At 35.2% G+C, this 21,251-nt stretch overlaps 1 protein-coding gene across 3 annotated transcripts in view; it reads left to right on the top strand.

Moving 5' to 3' along the window:
- LOC129745613 (cationic amino acid transporter 2) overlaps window positions 1-21,251 on the top strand; it is a 75,257-nt gene that overhangs the window by 31,856 nt on the left and 22,150 nt on the right. For all 3 annotated transcript variants that reach the window (XM_055738795.1, XM_055738797.1, XM_055738796.1), the window contains exons 2-4: window positions 7,402-7,782; window positions 7,880-8,164; window positions 8,228-8,954. In XM_055738795.1, the coding sequence (XP_055594770.1) occupies window positions 7,539-7,782; window positions 7,880-8,164; window positions 8,228-8,954 (1,256 nt within the window). In that variant the 5' untranslated portion in view covers window positions 7,402-7,538. The remainder of the gene's footprint in view (window positions 1-7,401; window positions 7,783-7,879; window positions 8,165-8,227; window positions 8,955-21,251) is intronic.

The following is a 21,251-nucleotide window of genomic DNA, read 5'->3' as shown; positions in this document are numbered from 1 at the left end:
AAATTTATAGTTTTTAATATATTTGCAATGCCTTGAAGACCATTACTCATAAAAACGCCAATTGCAGTAATTTTTTGGTCTTTCAAAACTAATTTTCACATTTTTTCTTAAAATAAGGATGCTGCATATATTTAGGAGTTCAATAATACTACACAAAATTCTACAAGCTGAAATCATAAAAAGTAAATGTTTGGATGAATAAAATTTCAATGTTTACAAACGCGTGGTGCAAAACATTCATATTCCAGCACATGGAAACGAGATTTACAAGGTGTTTCTTTGATTTGCATTTTGTTGCATTTTTCCCCAGACAGCTAACTGAATTATAAAAATATTTATATAAAAAAATTGAGTGATTTTTCGGAAAATATTTCTACAATAACAGTGTTGGTATAGCATGAGGAAACCAGTTAAAAGTTTGTAGGTAATATTATCAAGCCAATCCGTCATACTGGGTAAAGTTTTCTACGGCATCGAAAAATGTTAAAATTTGTACATTTATTACTCGATTTTTCAAATTTTATATAAAAATAAAAAAAAAAATTAAAAAAACTAACTTTAGATGCGAGAAACTATTTTATCATCATTTTGTCATCATTAAAAGATAACTTTATTACAAGACATTAAATTAAAAATTGATTCAGTGTGGTGTTATATAAATGTTGCATCTAACCCCGAAGTTGAATGATCCCCCTTTGACAGTACTTCGTAAAAGTAAAACTCATAATTTGATCCAACACTCAGTATCAGAATTCAGTAACAGGTTTTAATAAGATAACATTTTCAAACATAAGAAGTTTCGAAAATGAAAATTTTAGTCTAAAAAAAAATATGAACCAAGATCCAAAACAAAGAAGCGACCAAATATCAGTACTAAGAAGAAAACAAAAATAATTTAATGAATTTTTTATAATATGTACTACTAAAGAATGGTTTTTACTCAAATGTTACAAATCATGAAAAATGATTACGAACTGCGAAGAAAACTTTTGACTTTCATTTTAATTTTTTTTCAACATCACAATAAAATCGAATTATTTAATAAACGTTAAAAAAATTTAAATCACATATACCAGATTTTCAATATTGATAAGAAATAGAAACAAAATACATAATAACATGATAAAAAATAAAGTTTTATTTCTTATTTTATTATCGTTAAACCACGAATTTAAATCGTTTTTCATTGCGAATAATTTCATTCCGAAGAGATTCGTTTTACTTCAGGAATTCAAAAGTTTAGAAAGAAAATAATAAAAGAAATCAAGTAATTTAATTTCCAATATTCATTTACAGACTCTGAAAACACGTGTTTGAATTTTAAAAAGTGAGTTAAAGGAAAAAATGAACAATTCTATAATTTTTTACATACATTTAGAGTTTTCAATGCCTGTTAAAGTAGATTCATTAAACATATGATTTTAAGTTGTTTTGCCTCAAAATTCGATGCATATTTTAAATGTTCAAATTTTTATTTTTTATCTCTGGAACTTTTCGAAACGCGTTTACATTTTGATAAATGTTATCAACTGTAAATTGAAAAGATGATCATTTAATGCATATAAGATAATCAAATGCATTTCATGTAACAGATAACGAGAAACAAAATGTAACATGGAAATCAAAAAAAATATATTTATCTGAAGCATAAAAAATCTTGAAATTTCAATCATTAAAGCTGTTGTTTGAATACACTGCAAATAGTGATGTGACATGTCTGCACATTTGCTAAACGATATTTTGAGAAAAAAGGCAATATACCGTCAACTGGGGCAACATGCAACAATTTTCAACTTCAATGGCTTCTAAAAAACTTATGTTCACAATTAATCCTACCTCTTATGCATCAAAAGTTTTAAGGATGATGGGGTATCAAATTGGCGTAGTTAGAAAAATTATTGGTTTCTTCAGTTATTTTTAATTTTCTAAAAACATGCGATTTTCACCCTCCTTAGAAAATGGGGTAACTTGCAACAAACTTTGTTTTTAATGAAAAATCTTATGAACATGTACGAAAATTTATAGTTTTTAATTTATTAGCGATGCCTTAAAGATCACTAAGCATGACTACACCAATTGCAGTAGTTTTTGGGTCTGTAATAACTAATTTTCACATTTTTTTCTGAAAATGAAGATGCTGCATACATTTAGGGGTTAAATAATACTACGAAAAATTCTTAAAGCTGAAATCATTAAAATAAATGTTTGGATGAATGAAATTCCAATGTTTACAAACGCGTGATGCAAAACATTCATATTCCAACACATGGAAACGAGATTTACAAGGTATTTCGTTGATTTGCATTTTGTTGCATTTAACCCCAGACACCTAACGGAATTTTAAAAATATTTATTTAAAAAAATTGGGTGATTGTTCGAAAAATATTTTTACACCAACAAGGTTGGTATAACATGAGGAAACCAGTAAAAAGTTTGTAGGTAATATTATCAAGCCGATCCGTCATACTGGGTAAAGTTTTTTTCGGCATAAAAAAATGTTATAATTTGTACATTTATTGCTCGATTTTTCAAATTTTACATAAAAATAAAAAACTTAAAAAAATTTGCTTAAGATGTGAGAAATTATGTCATCATCATTTTGTGATCATTAAAAGATAACTTTATTACAATACATTAAATTAAAAATAGATTTAATGTAGTGTTATATAAATGTTGCATCGAACCCCGCTGTTGCAGGATGCCCCGTTTGACGGTATTCGAAACTGCTTGAAATGGCAAAACATTTAAAAAAAAACATTTTTTGACGCATTTTTCTTGGGGTTTATCGAATGAGGACATAACAGTGTTTAGGATAAGGTTGCCAGATTGCCCGGTTTTATCCGGGTTTGCGTCTAAAACGAAATTTTTTGAACATGTTTAATAAAAATAAACATGAGAAGCGATACGATTTAAAAACTGCTCATGAAAAAAAAAATTTTTCATGTTCTTTTCCTTGATTTGTGTTGAGTAGTTCCTGGATATGGACCAAATTTGCCCGGATATTGCCCGGATTTTTGGTTGACATTTTGGAATCAAATGCCCGGATTTTGCCAGGTTTTTAGATGAAAGTAGCCCGGATTGCCCGGCCCGGGTACGTGTTGAAAAAAATCTGACAAACTTAGTTTAGGATCATCTGTAAGCGAAGAAAATAATATATTCGCTTTAAGCTTTCGCTGGAAATAAAAAAAAATAATACTACCCAATAAATTACAATAAATTATTACAATAATGTTTATTCCCTGGTGTAGGGATGAGATGAAGGATATGCAGAAATTCCAGGACTTAATCCACTTTCTAATATTTAACCATAAGAAGTCTCAAGCCGCGATTATATTTCGGTAGCAAATTTTGAATAGGGTGAATGCGCCAAATGTAAACAAACTGAGTTATCAGCTGGGTGAAAAGTACGTTCGAAGACCTACATTTTGATTGTACAAAGTTATCTGAAGGATATTTGGTTTTTGAGAAATAAAGGAAACAAAATAATATTTTTGCTAGGAGCTTATGGAGCTGTCAAACTTTAAACGCGGTTTTCTCGAATTAGTTATGTTGGCGCATTCGCCGCATTCAAAATTCGTTACCGATTTTTAAATTGCCGTGTTGTTGTTGTTTTGATTTGGCCTTCCGATGGAATAAGACGGAATTGGCTTTAGAAGTGCAGATATTTAAAGCTGCTGCTGCTGATTGTTTGATTTGGCCTACCGGTGGATAAAGACGGAATCGGCTTAGGAAGTGCAGATTTTTGAGGCTGTTATTGTTTATTGTCTGCTTTGATTTGGCCTTCCGGTGAAAAAAAAACCGGAATTGGGTAAGGAAGTACAGATTTTTAAGGCTGCTGTTGCTGATTGATTGTTTCGATTTGGACTTCTGATGGAAAAAATACAGGATTGGCTTAAGAAGCGCAGATTTTTAAAGCTGCTGCTTCTGATTTGTTATTTTGATTTGGATTTTTAAGCCCAAGTAACCAAACGTCGCATAGAGACTTAATCTTGTACATTAAAAGTTCACATTTGGCTGAGTTAAAGGTTCTCGAGAGAAATGAAAAAAAGTGCTTGAATTGGACTTCTGAATGAACATAAAAAGTCTATACAAATAGCATAAAACATTTTTGTGCGTTCCAAGTACCTTAAAAAATCCAAGATTCAATTTGGACTATCGTGCTTCGTTACGAACTTCTTACGAATTTTTTGGTTCCATGAAGAACTTCTTAAGAACTTTTTGGTTCCATGCAGAGCTTGTTACGAACCTTTTGGTTCTATGAAGAACTTCGAAAGAACTTCAATGCAATGAATAACAGAATATCAGAGATACCAATATACGAAAAACGAATTGACCCACAAATAAATCAACTGATTTGGTCAAAATGGAAAGATGACATCAATTTTAAATATTATTTTAAATATAAATTTCACATTATTTTAAAAGTTTGACAATATTTATATCTCATAAAATTTCACAATGTCGCTTAAAAATAAGGAATAATAAGGACAATATATTTAAAAAAACTGAATGTGATTAATAATGATATCGCAATTCTTTGCTTGAATAAAAAGATGAAAATCTGAATTTTCAAAAGAGGTTTTCATTCAGAAAAAATCTTATAAAACTTGACTATCAAATCGTCCACGTGTTTTAATAAAACAATTGATTTAGTTTTAATTAAAAGACAAAATAAAGCTACAATATTCGTACCAAATTTATTTTACATAGTACACTCGTATGTAACAGCCTTATCTTTCTTGAGATTCAGCAATAGGGAAGAATACTAAAATATTATGGTTACCATTCCTTGAGATCAGATTGTCAAGGTATAATAAAAGATTTATTTATTTATTTATTTATTTGATTGAAACTTTTCACATTTTATGCCTATGCCATCGAGTTTCTGTTTCCAATATTTTGTTCTCTCTTCGAGGGGGGAAGATCTCATGGCAGCATCAGCAACAGCGAAATCGGCTTTACCAACACCCGGAAGATCCACTAACCAAGGGCAGCTTTTCCTAGCAGAAGCATTAAAATCATCGCATTGATGGACAGGGACACTCTTGAAACCGATTGAATGTAATCAATTTTTTGTATTCAACAGGAGAATTTCCACCAGGGACTGCCAAAAAATAATGAACTGAATACTATCCACATACTGGATGATAAATTTTGGGGTTTTTTGTTCTTGGTTTCAAGTTGGTTTTTGCTTTTTAAAGCCGTAACCTAAAAGAAATATTTTACATAAAATATCAAATATCACGGAAACAAATTTAAAACTTACGTAGCACATGAATGATTGCCGATGCAGAATGAGCGAATGTACAAAATCTGTACGAAGGATTATTTCTTCTGAAGGGTGATAAAACTTCGTCTTTTCATACCTTCTGTTCACGGTGTACAATATAATAAGGTGATATCTTCCCGATAATGTCGTCATTACTATCCATCTAGTAACCCTCGGTGTATGCAGCATTATCCTACGCGCGCAAAACTTTTTGCCTGGTACGCTATAGGCAGATAGTAATGACGTCACTAGTTTTATTCAAACGAGTTGTTTACTCGTCTTAGTAGCCTACCTTATATACTTATACCGTGCCTTCTGTTTATAATATTTTAAACAGATTGTTTACATGTTTATCCCGCCTACTTTTAAAGAATAACCCGTAGTTAACTTTAAAATAATGTTTTGAATACAACAACCTAGGCAACAGCTATGGTATAAAGGTAACGTGTTCAGTTCGTATCTAGCAGGATCAGGTTCAAATCTTATAACAAGCAAATTTTTCAAGTAAGTATTACATTTGTAAAAAAAAACTGAAGCAATATAAAGAAATACAAATTTGAGTGCCCTAGATTTGAGAGTGGAAAAAACTTGATCAAACATTTTTTCTATAATTTTTTTTTTAATTCAAAGCACTATGCCATGGCTGAGTAGCCTTCTATTCAGCTTTGAATATGGAACTTGAAAGTATCGATAAGAACTTAAATTTTAAGCTGTATAGAATGCTATACAGCCCTCAAACAAGGCTGAGTAAGCTTTTAAGAGCCTGTTTTATGGAACTTTTGGTTACTTGGGAAGGCTACTGCTGCTAATTGTTTGTTTTGAATAAGCCTTCTGGTTGGGTAGGCTGTTTCTAAGAATACTATCGAATTATTCCGGCTCTGGTAAACAGAGACAGAAGCTACAGGAAAAGCTGAAAATAAGGAAGGCTTTCGTGAAGAACATTTTCGGATGGGATGAAGAATATGCAGAAAAAAAAGTTAAGATCTGAAAAGCTTTTGCAGAGAATGGAATGTAGAATTGAGATGAGAGATATTTGGGATATAATTTTTTTTATTTTAGAAAAAAATTTCAAGATTCCATTGAGTATAGAGTTGAGAAAGAATGTAGAGATGAGATGAAGGATAAGCAGAAATTAAATAAAATTTACGGTATGAAGAATAAAGAGGTGGTATCCTAGATAATCCCAAATTAAGGATAAAGGGGAAAAAACAAAAGTCGACGCGTTAAAAGTGATTGAGAATAGAAATGAGAAGGAATGTAGGGATGAGATGAAGGATATGCAGAAAATAAATCAAATTTAATTAAAAATAAAATACACTTATAGTTGTATTTGGCAACATTGAAAATAAATTAAATAAAATAAATTTCTATGGCAACGTTTGCTATTTTGGCAACACTAGGCAAACAAACAAAACAAGGTCAGTCATTGATCTATTCTTGTGTGCGACAGACGTGTCTAAGTAAATCTCTGAACTGAGATTCGTAAAATCACGACACCTGGATGTATGTATGTTGTTTAAAATTGATATGTAGTAACAAATCCGAACAATTTTTTTTTAATTGAGTTTTTTAAGGTCCACCTAATAAACTGTCTCGTTACACCCCATTTTACGGGGTACCAATCCAGTTCCATGAACATAATTTATGATTACCCGTCTTCTAACATGAACATTACTTTTGTGGAAATTCAAAGCCTCAACAATGTTTGCCGGGTCAACTAGTTTTCATATAGTCTTCTGAAAAAAGATTGACGAAAATAAATATTCATCATTTTGATTAGAAACATCAAAACTGATAATAAACCTTTAACTTCCGGACTCATTGTCTAACAAGAAACCTATTTATAACAATAATACATTGTCTGGTGTTACCCATTTTCACATCCATCTCAGAGATTCATTGCTTCTGACTCTAACAATAATAGCTCGCAATCGTTATCAACCTAGCCTAATTGATAACAAAAAGTCTGTATTAGTCATTCGTCCAGTCCCAGACCAATCGATAGTGACCTCCAATATACAACAGTGTCAGAAGAATTCGCTATCTTACTCCGTTTCTTATCTATCGTAATACCTCCCAATCGATCCGATGATGATTGACAATAAATCTCTTTTTCTTCATTTCCCCTGCAGGAAGTCACGTGCCGGGTAGAAAGTAGTACCGCATCGCCGAGTAGAAAGTAGTAGCCTTTAACAACCTTTCAATCGGTAACACCTGATCCCGTGAGGCGGGAGGTGTGACTCCGTGAAAGTGTTCCGTCCAAGGTACCATGTCAACGAGCTCCTGCTGGCACATTCTGACCCGTAGAAAAGTGCTGAACCTCGATCAGGATGGATCCGACTCAAGCAACAAACTCAACCGGATACTGTCCACCTTCGATCTGACGGCCCTCGGCGTGGGGGCAACACTCGGAGTCGGCGTCTACGTGCTGGCCGGTCATGTCTCAAAGGATCAGGCGGGACCCTCGGTGGTGCTGTCGTTCTTCATTGCGGCCGCTGCCTCCTTTCTAGCTGGTACGGTAATTCATCTCGTCTCGATAGTTTAACCAAAATTTTAGGCACTGTAACATGTTCTTATGAAGGAAATATATATCTACTTGATCACTTCTAGGCCTCTGCTACGCAGAATTCGGAGCGCGTGTTCCCAAATCGGGCTCGGCCTACATCTACAGCTATGTGTGCATCGGCGAGTTCATGGCGTTCATCATCGGCTGGAACCTGATGCTGGAGTACATCATCGGATCGGCGAGCGTTTCGCGAGGGTTGAGTCTCTACATTGACACTCTGGCGAACGATACGATGAAGAACCACTTCCGGGACATCGCCCCGATGGAGTGGGACTTCATGTCCAGCTACTTCGATTTCTTCGGTTTTGCCGTGGCTATTTTGTTGGGAAGTAAGGACATTTATTGATAGTTGACTACGGAATATCATTTCTAATTTTTTTCTAAACTTTTAGTTGCCCTTGCCTTCGGCCTCAAGAAATCGACGATGGTGAACAACTTCTTTACGATGCTCAATATAGCGATAGTGCTGTTTGTGGTCATTGCTGGAGCCATTAATGCGGATGTTTCCAATTGGAACGTGAATCCGGCAAATGTGTCATCGATCTACAACGTTGGAGCGGGAGGGTTTTTCCCATTCGGCTTCGAGGGAACCCTGAGGGGTGCGGCAACGTGTTTCTTCGGATTTGTAGGATTCGACTGTATTGCAACTACTGGCGAGGAAGTTCGGAATCCACGGAAAGCAATCCCACGAGCCATCTTGTTCTCACTGTGTACCATTTTCTTGGCGTACTTCGGAGTATCAACGGTCTTAACCCTGATGTGGCCCTACTACAAGCAGGATGTGAATGCACCGCTACCGTTTGTGTTCAACGAAATAGGATGGTCGTTCGCCAAGTGGACGGTGGCTATCGGAGGTATCATCGGACTGGTGGCCAGCTTGTTTGGGGCCATGTTTCCTCAGCCTCGGATTATCTATGCCATGGCTCAGGATGGGTTGATTTTTCGAGCACTCGGAGAAGTTAGCCCCCGATTTAACACGCCGGTTTTCGGGACCCTATGTGCGGCACTTCTCACAGGAACGATGGCCGGGCTGTTTGACCTGAAGGCACTGGTGAACATGCTGTCCATTGGAACGCTGATGGCCTACACGGTGGTGGCGATTTCGATCCTAATTTTACGGTATGTATGACTTAGATAGGTACATTGTGACTTAATTATGGGTTATTCCACAGTGAATTGGTTATACACTAGACTGCCCAAAATGTGTATGGGCACCCGGGTTTCTTCTTCGACCTGGCTAAATGATAACCTTCTTTTGGCCTGTGCCCTTCCAAGGACTCAATGACTTTCCCTTTGGTGTCCGCGTCAACGACCTTTCAATGGTTTCTTGTCTTTTTTATTAGTTAATCACCCAGGTGGTAAATCCTTTTTACGGATTGCATTCCAAGGCACGGCAAGCCACCACGACTCCACAGAATGCTACTCTGTGTCCATAAGTGCAATTGGTCGACTCGAGATACTATGTACCCCTGTGCCATAAAGTCCACCTGGGGCCTCTGGCCATAATTCCCACCCGGATCTGCAACGAAGGCTATTCCCGTGATGGGAGACCAAGTCAAGACTCCAGCATACGTACCCTGCCTCTTGTTACGAATCAAGATTAAGGACTCTGACGACTCGAGGTCCGGTCTTTACTCGTAACTCGAGGCTTGCTTGGTTTCCACGACTATCGTGCGTTCTGCCTCTGTAACGAGACCACTGCTTCTCCTCTAACGACCAGAGATCATAACTCCGCTTGGTTTGGCTAGAGACCCTCTCGTTTTCGCCCGTCCTTGTGCCAATCGAGAGCAGCTCATCCAGGACACGCGCCTGTCACAGCACACGTCCGGTGCTTTATGAAAACTACTCGGATAATTCCCGGCGAAGGCGTCATCCTACACCGACCCAAACGACTCACCCGCCGGCGACATGAAGTCACTCTACCCGAGAGTATTCCGCGGCGTGAATACTCTTCCCCATTCGAGTTCAACTGCGAAGAAGATAAATTCTTATCCCCGCAGCTGCCGTCGTAGGAAGCGCGTTCTACTCGGATACTCCGCGGCGGTGGAGGTATCCTACACAACGTTCACGACGTACTTAACAGCTCGGCATACGCAGAAGGTAAATCTTTGTATGCTTTACTGCTGGGATCGAACGAACACTCCTCAAATGGTCCCCGCCGAAAGGGCATTCTACTTCGACTGTGGTCTTGTCTTCCTCCATCCTTTGGCTGGCAACTTTGGGGCTGGCAACCCTAGGCTTTTTGCCCGCCTGGTGCCGAATCGAGAGCAGCTTATCCTAGACTCGCGCCTGCCACAGTACACGTACGGGTCTTTCACGCTTACGACTCAAATGAATCCCGACGCTGATGTCATCCTACCCGGCTCGAGTGGCTCTTCCGACGGCGACGTGAGACCACTCTTCCCCCTACGAGTTCGACTGCGGAGAAGGCTAGGTCTTATTCTCGCAGCCTCCGACGCAGAGGGCGCGTTCGACTCGGATACTCCGCGACGGTAACGGTGGAGATATCCTACATACTCACACTTCTCAGATGCCCCCCGACGACGGAGTCACCCCACACCGGTCGCGAACTGGTGCTGGTGCCAACTCCTCTGTGCGTGCGTACCCCTACGAACCTTGGATAGTTGAACACTACGTGCTCTGGTGTCTCAACTGGGGATTTTTTTTATTATCTGACAATTTGCGCCGGGGGTCTTCAGATTTTCCCCAAAATTGAAAATTTGGTTCATTTTTGCGACTTAAAAACACATGTATTTTTTCAGATATCTAACATTTTTATTTTTTGAGTTAGCTTCGCTTTAAATTTTATGTAAATAAAAAATAACCATTTTTCAAAGCTACATAACTCTGTTATTTTTCAACGGAAATTATCAAATAGCACATCAAAATGCATTGAAATTTTATCAGCTTTCCAAATAAAATAGTTGAAAAAAAATTAAATAATGACCTTCAACATGTAAAGTTGTAAATAAACTTTAAATGGCGTCTAAAAGTACCGTCTGCACCACCGAATATTTTGCAAAAAATACCATTGTATAGCCCAATTTATGATGCAACTTTCATCTGAAGACACCAAAGTGGGCCATCAACTCCTTGAAGAGTTATGAAAGAAATAATGACAATAAATCTCTTTTTTTGCGACGAAAACAAACAATGGTCGAACAACTGCACTCACATATGGAGGTAGCGCGCACTTCTAACAACATGGAAACAAAAGAACTAACCAAAGCAGGTAAAAAACACTACTTTTTCATGCTTCGTAGAGTGTTTGCAGCATAACTGACTTTATATTTGACCCAAAATTCTTAGTATCGTATTGTTAATGTGATTTAACAAATAATGGGAATGTTGCTTTTACAACCTGGTCATAACTTATTAACTTTTCGATCAAAGATCATTGTGAAGCATAATCAATGCCAATAGTAAAAGGTTCAGTCCCTGAGTTTGGGATCACAAAAAATGTGATTAAAGAGTGAAATATAGACATGCTTTACATAGTTTGTATATCGGGGGAGCTAAGCACTGGACACCAAAATGTAAAAATAATCGAAGAGCTCAGTATGGCCAGCCCAGGCTGTAAAAAGCATCAACCCCATTGTAGGTAATATGGCATTGGAAATATGATACTTTTACCGCATTCGTTTTCTCCATTCGCCCAGTTTTGAGGTTTACCATACTAGTATGAACATAATTCGTCGTCAGTGTTTTGCTACCTCGATCACTCACAAACGAATTTTCAGTGTTCCACTGTCCATTTCAAATCAAATCTGGGGAATTACGGATGCAAAACTTAGCGTATAAACATCTTAAAATGACAGCAAAATTCGCAAAACTTGTTGTGACCTGGTGCAAAACTGGGTATAAACGAATACGTTATTAGATTTTTGGATATGACATGAAGTCAGTTTAGCTGCAACAATCTACCGCCCCTACTTTCATAACAGTCCTATATGCAAAAACAAGCAAGCGAGAAAATCAACTTTTTCTGTTTTGGAATATATTCCTTAATTGGGACCACCACTTTCAGCACAAACGAAAATCGTTTCTAGTTTGTCATGATTAATCGGAAGACCTGAAATTTTCGGAATTGGGTTATTGGTAAGGTCGAGAGCACCATTTTTATTCATTATGGGACTGTTAATCGACCATATTTGAAACCTTTTTCAAATCTACTCGCATAACAGTCTTATACAGAATATTTTTTTCTCACCAAACTACTATCTAAGACTTAAATTTGATCATTTTTGAACTTCTAAATGCAATTTTCAGAAAAGAAACATTCTTTTGGAAAAATATCGTAAATTCCACATTTTAAGTTGAGTATTTTTACGATTTTTGATTTTATCCGATAGTTTTTCGCTCAGGAAGTCATTCCTAAGGAAGTCAAACCTGCTTTCGAAAACTAGTGTGCATCATTCGACATCAAGTGAGTTATATTTTTTTAAATGATTCAAAGCAATAAATCAAAGACTATTTCGCCGAAAGAAGCATTGGAAAGTAACCAAATCCGTGGTATTTCACATATGGGACTGTTATTCGGGTATATTTCATATAGGACAGCAACAAATTGATTTTTTTTTCGAAATTTCTAGAACAAAACCTCTGTTTTTAGTGTTTTATTTTGAAGCCATATGTTGACCTAAAATGACGAAAATTCATATGGGACTGTTATGTGAGTAGGGGCAGTCTACAAAGCACGAAAAAATAGTGTTTTTACCTGCTTTGATAAGTTCTTTTGTTCCCATGTTGTAAGAAGTGTGCGCTACCTCCATATGTGAGTGCAGTTGTTCGACCATTGTTTGTTTTCGTCGCAAAAAAAGAGATTTATTGTCATTATTTCTTTCATAACTCTTAAAGGAGTTGATGGCCCACTTTGGTGTCTTCAGATGAAAGTTGCATCATAAATTGGACTATACAATGGTATTTTTTGCAAAATATTCGGTGGTGCAGACGGTACTTTTAGACGCCATTTAAAGTTTATTTACAACTTTACATGTTGAAGGTCATTATTTAATTTTTTTTTCAACTATTTTATATAGAAAGCTGATAAAATTTCAATGCATTTTGATGTGCTATTTGATAATTTCCGTTGAAAAATAACAGAGTTATGTAGCTTTGAAAAATGGTTATTTTTTATTTACAAAAAAAATCAAACCGAAGCTAACTCAAAAAATAAAAATGTTAGAAATCTGAGAAAATAAATGTGTTTTTAAGTCACAAAAATGAACCAAATTTTCAATTTTGGGGAAAATCTGAAGACCCCCGGCGCAAACCCGTCAGATAATAAAAAAAAAATCCCCAACTGTGTCACCGCAGATTGGGCAGAATGGCGAGGCCACGTGGCCAAACCGATGGTGGTACTGCATGAAGCACCCGTGACCAGTCAAGAACTGCGTCATGCAGAAATCCACCTCTTTATGTCTCCGATCCATCCATAATCCGACGTTAGCGAGATGGGTCCACCGGCCGCGTTCCGAGCTGTTCCACAGGTGCTGCCAATTGGACATCGAACCTCTCTGGCATGTTTCCGCACATCCGGCATGCGCCTGTGATCGTAGCAGAAGATATTTTTCTCTAGCAAGACCGAGATGGGCATGACCCCCGCCACAATTGTGAGGACACTGTTCGGTATGCGCTGATAACTCGCAGGTTATTAGCCGCTGCACGGTACAGAGCTTTTACAGATTATTTAAACTGCCTGCTCAAGTCTTCCTTCCAGGCTGTCGCTCCGCTTTCGAAATTCAAATTTAGCTAGAAATAATAACAACACCAAAAGACGGATTTAATATTCAAAATTATTTAATTCCATGTTTTGTTGTAAATATAGAAAAAATAAAGCAATTCAAAAACATTGAAATTATGCTTTGAAGTTGCTACTTGTAATCAATTTTAAAATTTTTCATAAATTAACTAAAAATCATGATCAATTAAAAAAAGATGATTGAAAATAATAAAAATAAGTGAAACGTTTATAAAGAGATTAAGCTCGGAATATTTTTTCGCTACCAATTAAAATACTGAGTGTTGACAAGAACAAAAGGTTGAAATTGTGTTTTTCAGAAAACAAAAATTTAGAATGAAAAACAAAGACAAACTTATTATAAAATATTACAAAAAAAAAAATAGTACACTCACAATTTATTTACAAATATCGAAAACATATACTATCAAAACTTCTTACGATTTCAAAAATTTATTCATAGAATTCAATTGATAACTAAAGAAAACAGCATCGTATGCTTTTGTTAATTTGATAGATTTGGTAGATTCCTGAAATTTCCCGAATCTTTAAATAGATTTTATCTATCGCCTCTAGTTTTGGTGATATAGAGTTCAAAAGTTTAAAAATGAATCAGTGTTGAGTAAAATTAATGATTGATAACTGATGAGCTAACAAATCTACATGAATAAATAAACTGACTCTGAATTTGTTTACTTAATTTGATTAAGATGTAAAAATATTTATATCGTAATGATGATGAATAACCTAAAAATAATAAATTAAACAGTTTTTTTAATTGGACAAATATCATAACAATAAAAAGGTTTTATTTAATTAAACCTATTTCTTGCCCAGCTAACATGAAATCGTAATAGAAATGATAATCCAAATCGAATATTAAGATATTTTCAATAACCATCGTAAACACGTTGGTATTGAGTGGTTTTCTACCATTCATTTACGACAAGCTTTGCCTAAAAAAAAGTTGTATCGGATAGCAGTTTAGTCAATTCGTAAATCTGTCTCCAAAACGTTGAGAATATGCTTATTCAACATTTACGATTTGAGTGAACTGATTTACGATAAGTGGGCGGTCCTTCAATTAACACTCTTTCCGGTCTCCTCTCATAAAAAGAGAATCTCACCCATAGAGCTATAGCGTTGGTTATATCAGTTGATGAGTTGGCATCGTGGTAAGATATCGGACAGCCAACTCGGAGGACTGGAGTTCAAATCTCGGTCGGGGAAATTTTTTTCGTTTATTTTGCTTTTTGTGGGAAAATCGAATCGTTGGAATCTTATCATTGTAGATATATCGCCTCCAATTTTGTAGCTATATGCTATTTTGGTAAGTTTAATACAATCTTTTCATTTGGTATATTTGTTTGAATAATTCTGTTGTTCCTGTGTTATACCTTCATAAATGTTTGCTAGGAAGCCTGCAGAATTATTTATTTTTTTCTCTTAAAAAATCTAAAATTCATTTATTGTTGAATGTTTTTTGAAATTTGTTGAAATTCCCTTAACGGAAAACTTGTCTAACTTTTTTCGCAAAAGTTAAAAAAACTTGCGGTCTTAGAAAAAGTTGATAATTAAATTTAAACCTTTAATAAAATTTTTTTGTTATTTTTAAAGTTTTGTCAAACAAATTCCGATTTTTCTTAAATGATTTTTACATATTTAAAAGTTATTTAAAAAAGGAAAGCGTAAGCTCTAATTACGGCCCTGGTCTACATTGTTCTACAGCGGGGATGAGCAAAGCGCGGCCCGCGGGCCGCAGGCGGCCCTCATAGCGTCCTTGTGCGGCCCGCGAAGCATTTTTCATATTTCTGTTTATGTTTACCGTTTCTTCGCTAGATTTTAATAAACACTAGGCCATACAAAAAAATTACATGTCAGTAACTTACCCCACACTCATTCAGTATGTAACTTTTTTTTCTGGCATTTCTTGCGTTCGTTTAAAGACAAAAGTGCAATATTATTAATAGGCGAACACAATATTTGATTTTCTTTTATTCAGGTCCCTTTTTTCCCGTTACTAAACTATCATTTTAAAATTTGGAAAAAAAAACATTGGGCCCGGAAAAACAAACAGAAAATCGGAGGGCTACATATTTTCACAGGCTTTTTTAAATCCGTTGCTCAAATACTGAAAAAAAACCTGACCAAGAGTACTATTTTTGTTCTTGAATATTAAGAGCTCTTTCCGACTAGGCCGACATGGGATTCTAATAAACATGACTCATCATCAAAAGCAAAATGTGGTTTGACTGAAGAGTTTAAGGACGATTATTTTCAGACATTTCATATTTCATAGCGAAATTATGCCAAACATTGGTGAACTGAGTCATTTTACTTCAAAATAAGCAATTCACATTATCTAAGTTAGATTAGCTTTAAAAATTCGATCCCAGTAGTATCTGAATTAAAAAAGAAATCCATGAAATCTGTAAAATTTTATCTAGAATCAAATATGTTACCTGTATTTTTGGCGAAATTTGTTTGACAATCTGTTAAGTACCGTAAATTGGAGGAACTTTGATCAAAGTGAAATTTTTGCAGATAATCATCATTGAAATTAAAATATCTAAAATATCTGATTTTTCAAAGACTCACAAACAAGCACCTCTCCTGCATTCAGAAGCAAATGGGTTGTTTTATATAAAAGTTTAACTTTTTTCCTTTGTATAGGATAAAAAAAACGGACATTTTCTATTAGAAAGCCTGTATATAATAACATTATCAAATGGTTAAGTTTGAAAAAATATGAACATAGGAACAGTGGGAGCATCTAGGGAATTTCATTTGTTTTTTAGACCAAAAATAAGGAGTAATGTTTATAATTTTTGCCCCTAAATGTATGAAGAAACATGTCCAGCTTTTGAGTATATTTGAAAGAAAACATTGAAAAATTCAATTGAGTCAAAACAAAAAAATACTGTTATTAATGTTTTAAGCCTTGTGTGCTAATTGGCATCAAAACAATAATTTTGAAGATACGTTACGTTTGAAATACGTTAAAACCATAGTAATCAAAGTTACCCCGAAACATGAAACCTATTTTTGTAACAAACATTTAGTTATAGCCACTAATGTCGTTTGAACATTCTGTTATCAATGATCATGTTGATTCAGTAAGTACCTTAAAACTTTAAAGTGTTACAAAATAGCGTCCCCTTCCAAAATATTCGAATATGAATTAAAAAATTGATCAATGTTCTCCCAGTTTATGGTAATGATTTTTTATGAGAAAACCTTATTGAAAATCTCAATACGAAACTTCGGATACAAAAACAGGTTTAAAACTGTTTGTGAGGAAAAATTGGCGCTTTGTGGAAAAATGTCCCGAAGATATACGCACAGAAATGGAATTTATGTAAATAAATTTCAATAACTTCCAATCCTGAGGGGACAGTGATCTCTCTTAAAACTCAAAATATCGTTATTCATCATCACGTCAGACTTTTGAAAAAAAAAAGACTTATGAAGGAGAGAACCGTCTATTTGATAAAAAAAAGAACTTCTCTCGAACAAACGGTTCAAACTGTTAAAATTTTCGTTTTTAATAAAACTCAAAGAGAAGGGAAATATGGAAATTATTGAAGTTTACCTGGGATTCAAGAAATGAAAATTTTGATTGGAACTTGGACGAAATTCGCTTAAAAATATGTGAATTTGCTCAACGCCAAATTTAAACGTAATTTTGAATTGAAAATAAGATACCGTTTGTAACTAAAAATTCGGTTTTTAGGAAAATTAAAGTAACTTCGATAAAGATCCACCATCCAATGCTTGAAAGAGAGTTATTTCCAAAAAAAAAACTTTCGAGAAGACTTTCATTGAAGTGATGAGAAGTTGTACAATTGGAATAATTGTTTTCTTAGAAATCAGTTCAAATTTGTTTTAAACTTCACAAAGGCCATGACAATTTTTCGTTTTTGATAAAAAAGCGAATAAAAAGATTTTTCTGTTTGAAAGAACAGATGTTGGCAAAAAAGGTAAAAATCAATCAACAAATTTCCTTTATGTACCATATCAATTTCAGCTGTCTTTTATCTGCTTTACCTCTGAAATTCGTGTTGAATATTTTTTCAAACATTTCAAATAAATTATATGCGAGTTTTTTTTTATGCGAGTTCGTTTTTTCTTCCCTTTTTCAGTTATTATTTGAAAACATTTGTTTTTCATAAAAGGATCACGTTTAATTTTAATACTTCTCTATAACTATCCATGAATCTTTACAAATTGTAAGTAAGTGATATCTTGAGTGCGGCCCGCCGAAAGGATTTCAAGTACAAATTGGCCCGTTGGTTCAAAAGGTCGCTCACTCCTGTTCTACAGTATTGTAGAACCTAATAATTCAAGAAACTTTGTCGAAAACATCTATCTCTTGAAGCAAAAGTTTTATAGCAATTTGTTTTCATTAAGTTAGGGTGGTCCTTAGACTGCCCCAAATTTGTATGACAAATTTCAAGCTTGTGAAATGTTATGCGCTGCAAGTTTAAATAGATCCTAAGCCTAGTATAAGGTCTCATGCCAAATTTGGGCCAGATCGATAATGTTTGTATGGGATTACATTTTGTTCGGGAGGAACATAAAAATCCAGTTTTTCATTAATTACTTTGGTCCCCTTCGGCCGATTTTTTTTTTTAAACGATTTTTCTTAAAGCCTAAACGATGACAAATATTTCATCTGATGGCTGCATTTCGATTCAACTTATGATAAAAAAGTTATTAAACTTCAAAAATAAGGTAATTTTTTTCAGGGTGATATTCATCACTGTTAATGCTGCGTCAAAATGTTCGAAGCAGTGTCTCTCATTAAAAGTGATGAATATTACCCGTCAAAAGATAACTATTTTTTGAAGCTTAATAACTTTTGTGCCTTAACTTGAATCGAAATGCAGTCTTCAGATGAAATATTGGTCATAGTTTAGGCTTTAAGAAAAATGGCAAAAAGCGAAATCAGTTCGTATAGGTTCGGATATGGTTAGAATGATAGGATATGACTACACAGCAAAAATTATTTCCTGTAAAATTACGCAAATGTCCTGTTACAAAAAGGAGCAGGACATTCACCGTAATTTTACAGGTCGAAAACGTGATTACGTGACATTTAATTTTTAGTGTACAGCTTTTTTACAGGACATTTGCTGTAATAATAAATGAATTTTCGTTAACTTTCAAGGAAAACAATTTAAAATTACAAATTTTTATTATTTTAAGAGGAGAAATCACCGTGAATTTGTTTTATGAAATGAATTTGCGGCTTTATCGGTGAGGGTTAAAGAGTTGAAATGAAAGACGGATAGAAGATCAGAAGAAAATTCTAAGGTGGTGAAAAGAGCGAAGAGCATTTGAAATAGAAGCTTGACCACATACTAAATTCTTTGTCCCACACCAATTAACTGTATTGAAGAAGTAGTACCCAATAGAGAAGGCACTACATTTTTCGATACAGTTAATTATGGATGGTTCGACCGCCATGTGAGTGTGCACATGTGCCGAACGGACAAAAAATTTAGCATGTGGTTGCTCTGTTAAGTCTTCTATTGTGCGATATCGTTCCATCGATGGCTAGGTAGATTTCTTATTTTCGTTTTGTGCGGATGTTCCAACTGGATTGAGTTGTCGCATACGGTCAACGGTCAGAAATCTTGGCCTAACTATTTTCGATTATCGGAACGATGTTTTGTAATTGATTTTTATAGCCGAATTATTTTTATTATTTTAAGAGGAGAAATCACCGTGAATTTGTTTTATGAAATGAATTTGCGGCTTTATCGGTGAGGGTTAAAGAGTTGAAATGAAAGACGGATAGAAGATCAGAAGAAAATTCTAAGGTGGTGAAAAGAGCGAAGAGCATTTGAAATAGAAGCTTGACCACATACTAAATTCTTTGTCCCACACCAATTAACTGTATTGAAGAAGTAGTACCCAATAGAGAAGGCACTACATTTTTCGATACAGTTAATTATGGATGGTTCGACCGCCATGTGAGTGTGCACATGTGCCGAACGGACAAAAAATTTAGCATGTGGTTGCTCTGTTAAGTCTTCTATTGTGCGATATCGTTCCATCGATGGCTAGGTAGATTTCTTATTTTCGTTTTGTGCGGATGTTCCAACTGGATTGAGTTGTCGCATACGGTCAACGGTCAGAAATCTTGGCCTAACTATTTTCGATTATCGGAACGATGTTTTGTAATTGATTTTTATAGCCGAATTATTTTTATTATTTTAAGAGGAGAAATCACCGTGAATTTGTTTTATGAAATGAATTTGCGGCTTTATCGGTGAGGGTTAAAGAGTTGAAATGAAAGACGGATAGAAGATCAGAAGAAAATTCTAAGGTGGTGAAAAGAGCGAAGAGCATTTGAAATAGAAGCTTGACCACATACTAAATTCTTTGTCCCACACCAATTAACTGTATTGAAGAAGTAGTACCCAATAGAGAAGGCACTACATTTTTCGATACAGTTAATTATGGATGGTTCGACCGCCATGTGAGTGTGCACATGTGCCGAACGGACAAAAAATTTAGCATGTGGTTGCTCTGTTAAGTCTTCTATTGTGCGATATCGTTCCATCGATGGCTAGGTAGATTTCTTATTTTCGTTTTGTGCGGATGTTCCAACTGGATTGAGTTGTCGCATACGGTCAACGGTCAGAAATCTTGGCCTAACTATTTTCGATTATCGGAACGATGTTTTGTAATTGATTTTTATAGCCGAATTATTTTTATTATTTTAAGAGGAGAAATCACCGTGAATTTGTTTTATGAAATGAATTTGCGGCTTTATCGGTGAGGGTTAAAGAGTTGAAATGAAAGACGGATAGAAGATCAGAAGAAAATTCTAAGGTGGTGAAAAGAGCGAAGAGCATTTGAAATAGAAGCTTGACCACATACTAAATTCTTTGTCCCACACCAATTAACTGTATTGAAGAAGTAGTACCCAATAGAGAAGGCACTACATTTTTCGATACAGTTAATTATGGATGGTTCGACCGCCATGTGAGTGTGCACATGTGCCGAACGGACAAAAAATTTAGCATGTGGTTGCTCTGTTAAGTCTTCTATTGTGCGATATCGTTCCATCGATGGCTAGGTAGATTTCTTATTTTCGTTTTGTGCGGATGTTCCAACTGGATTGAGTTGTCGCATACGGGACAAAGAATTTAGTATGTGGTCAAGCTTCTATTTCAAATGCTCTTCGCTCTTTTCACCACCTTAGAATTTTCTTCTGATCTTCTATCCGTCTTTCATTTCAACTCTTTAACCCTCACCGATAAAGCCGCAAATTCATTTCATAAAACAAATTCACGGTGATTTCTCCTCTTAAAATAATAAAAATAATTCGGCTATAAAAATCAATTACAAAACATCGTTCCGATAATCGAAAATAGTTAGGCCAAGATTTCTGACCGTTGACCGTATGCGACAACTCAATCCAGTTGGAACATCCGCACAAAACGAAAATAAGAAATCTACCTAGCCATCGATGGAACGATATCGCACAATAGAAGACTTAACAGAGCAACCACATGCTAAATTTTTTGTCCGTTCGGCACATGTGCACACTCACATGGCGGTCGAACCATCCATAATTAACTGTATCGAAAAATGTAGTGCCTTCTCTATTGGGTACTACTTCTTCAATACAGTTAATTGGTGTGGGACAAAGAATTTAGTAT

This window comes from Uranotaenia lowii, chromosome 2 (assembly GCF_029784155.1).
Source record: "Uranotaenia lowii strain MFRU-FL chromosome 2, ASM2978415v1, whole genome shotgun sequence".
Classification (NCBI taxonomy): Eukaryota; Metazoa; Arthropoda; class Insecta; order Diptera; family Culicidae; genus Uranotaenia; species Uranotaenia lowii.
The sequence above is the reverse complement of the archived record's forward strand: the minus strand, read 5'-3'. Positions and strand labels throughout refer to the sequence as shown.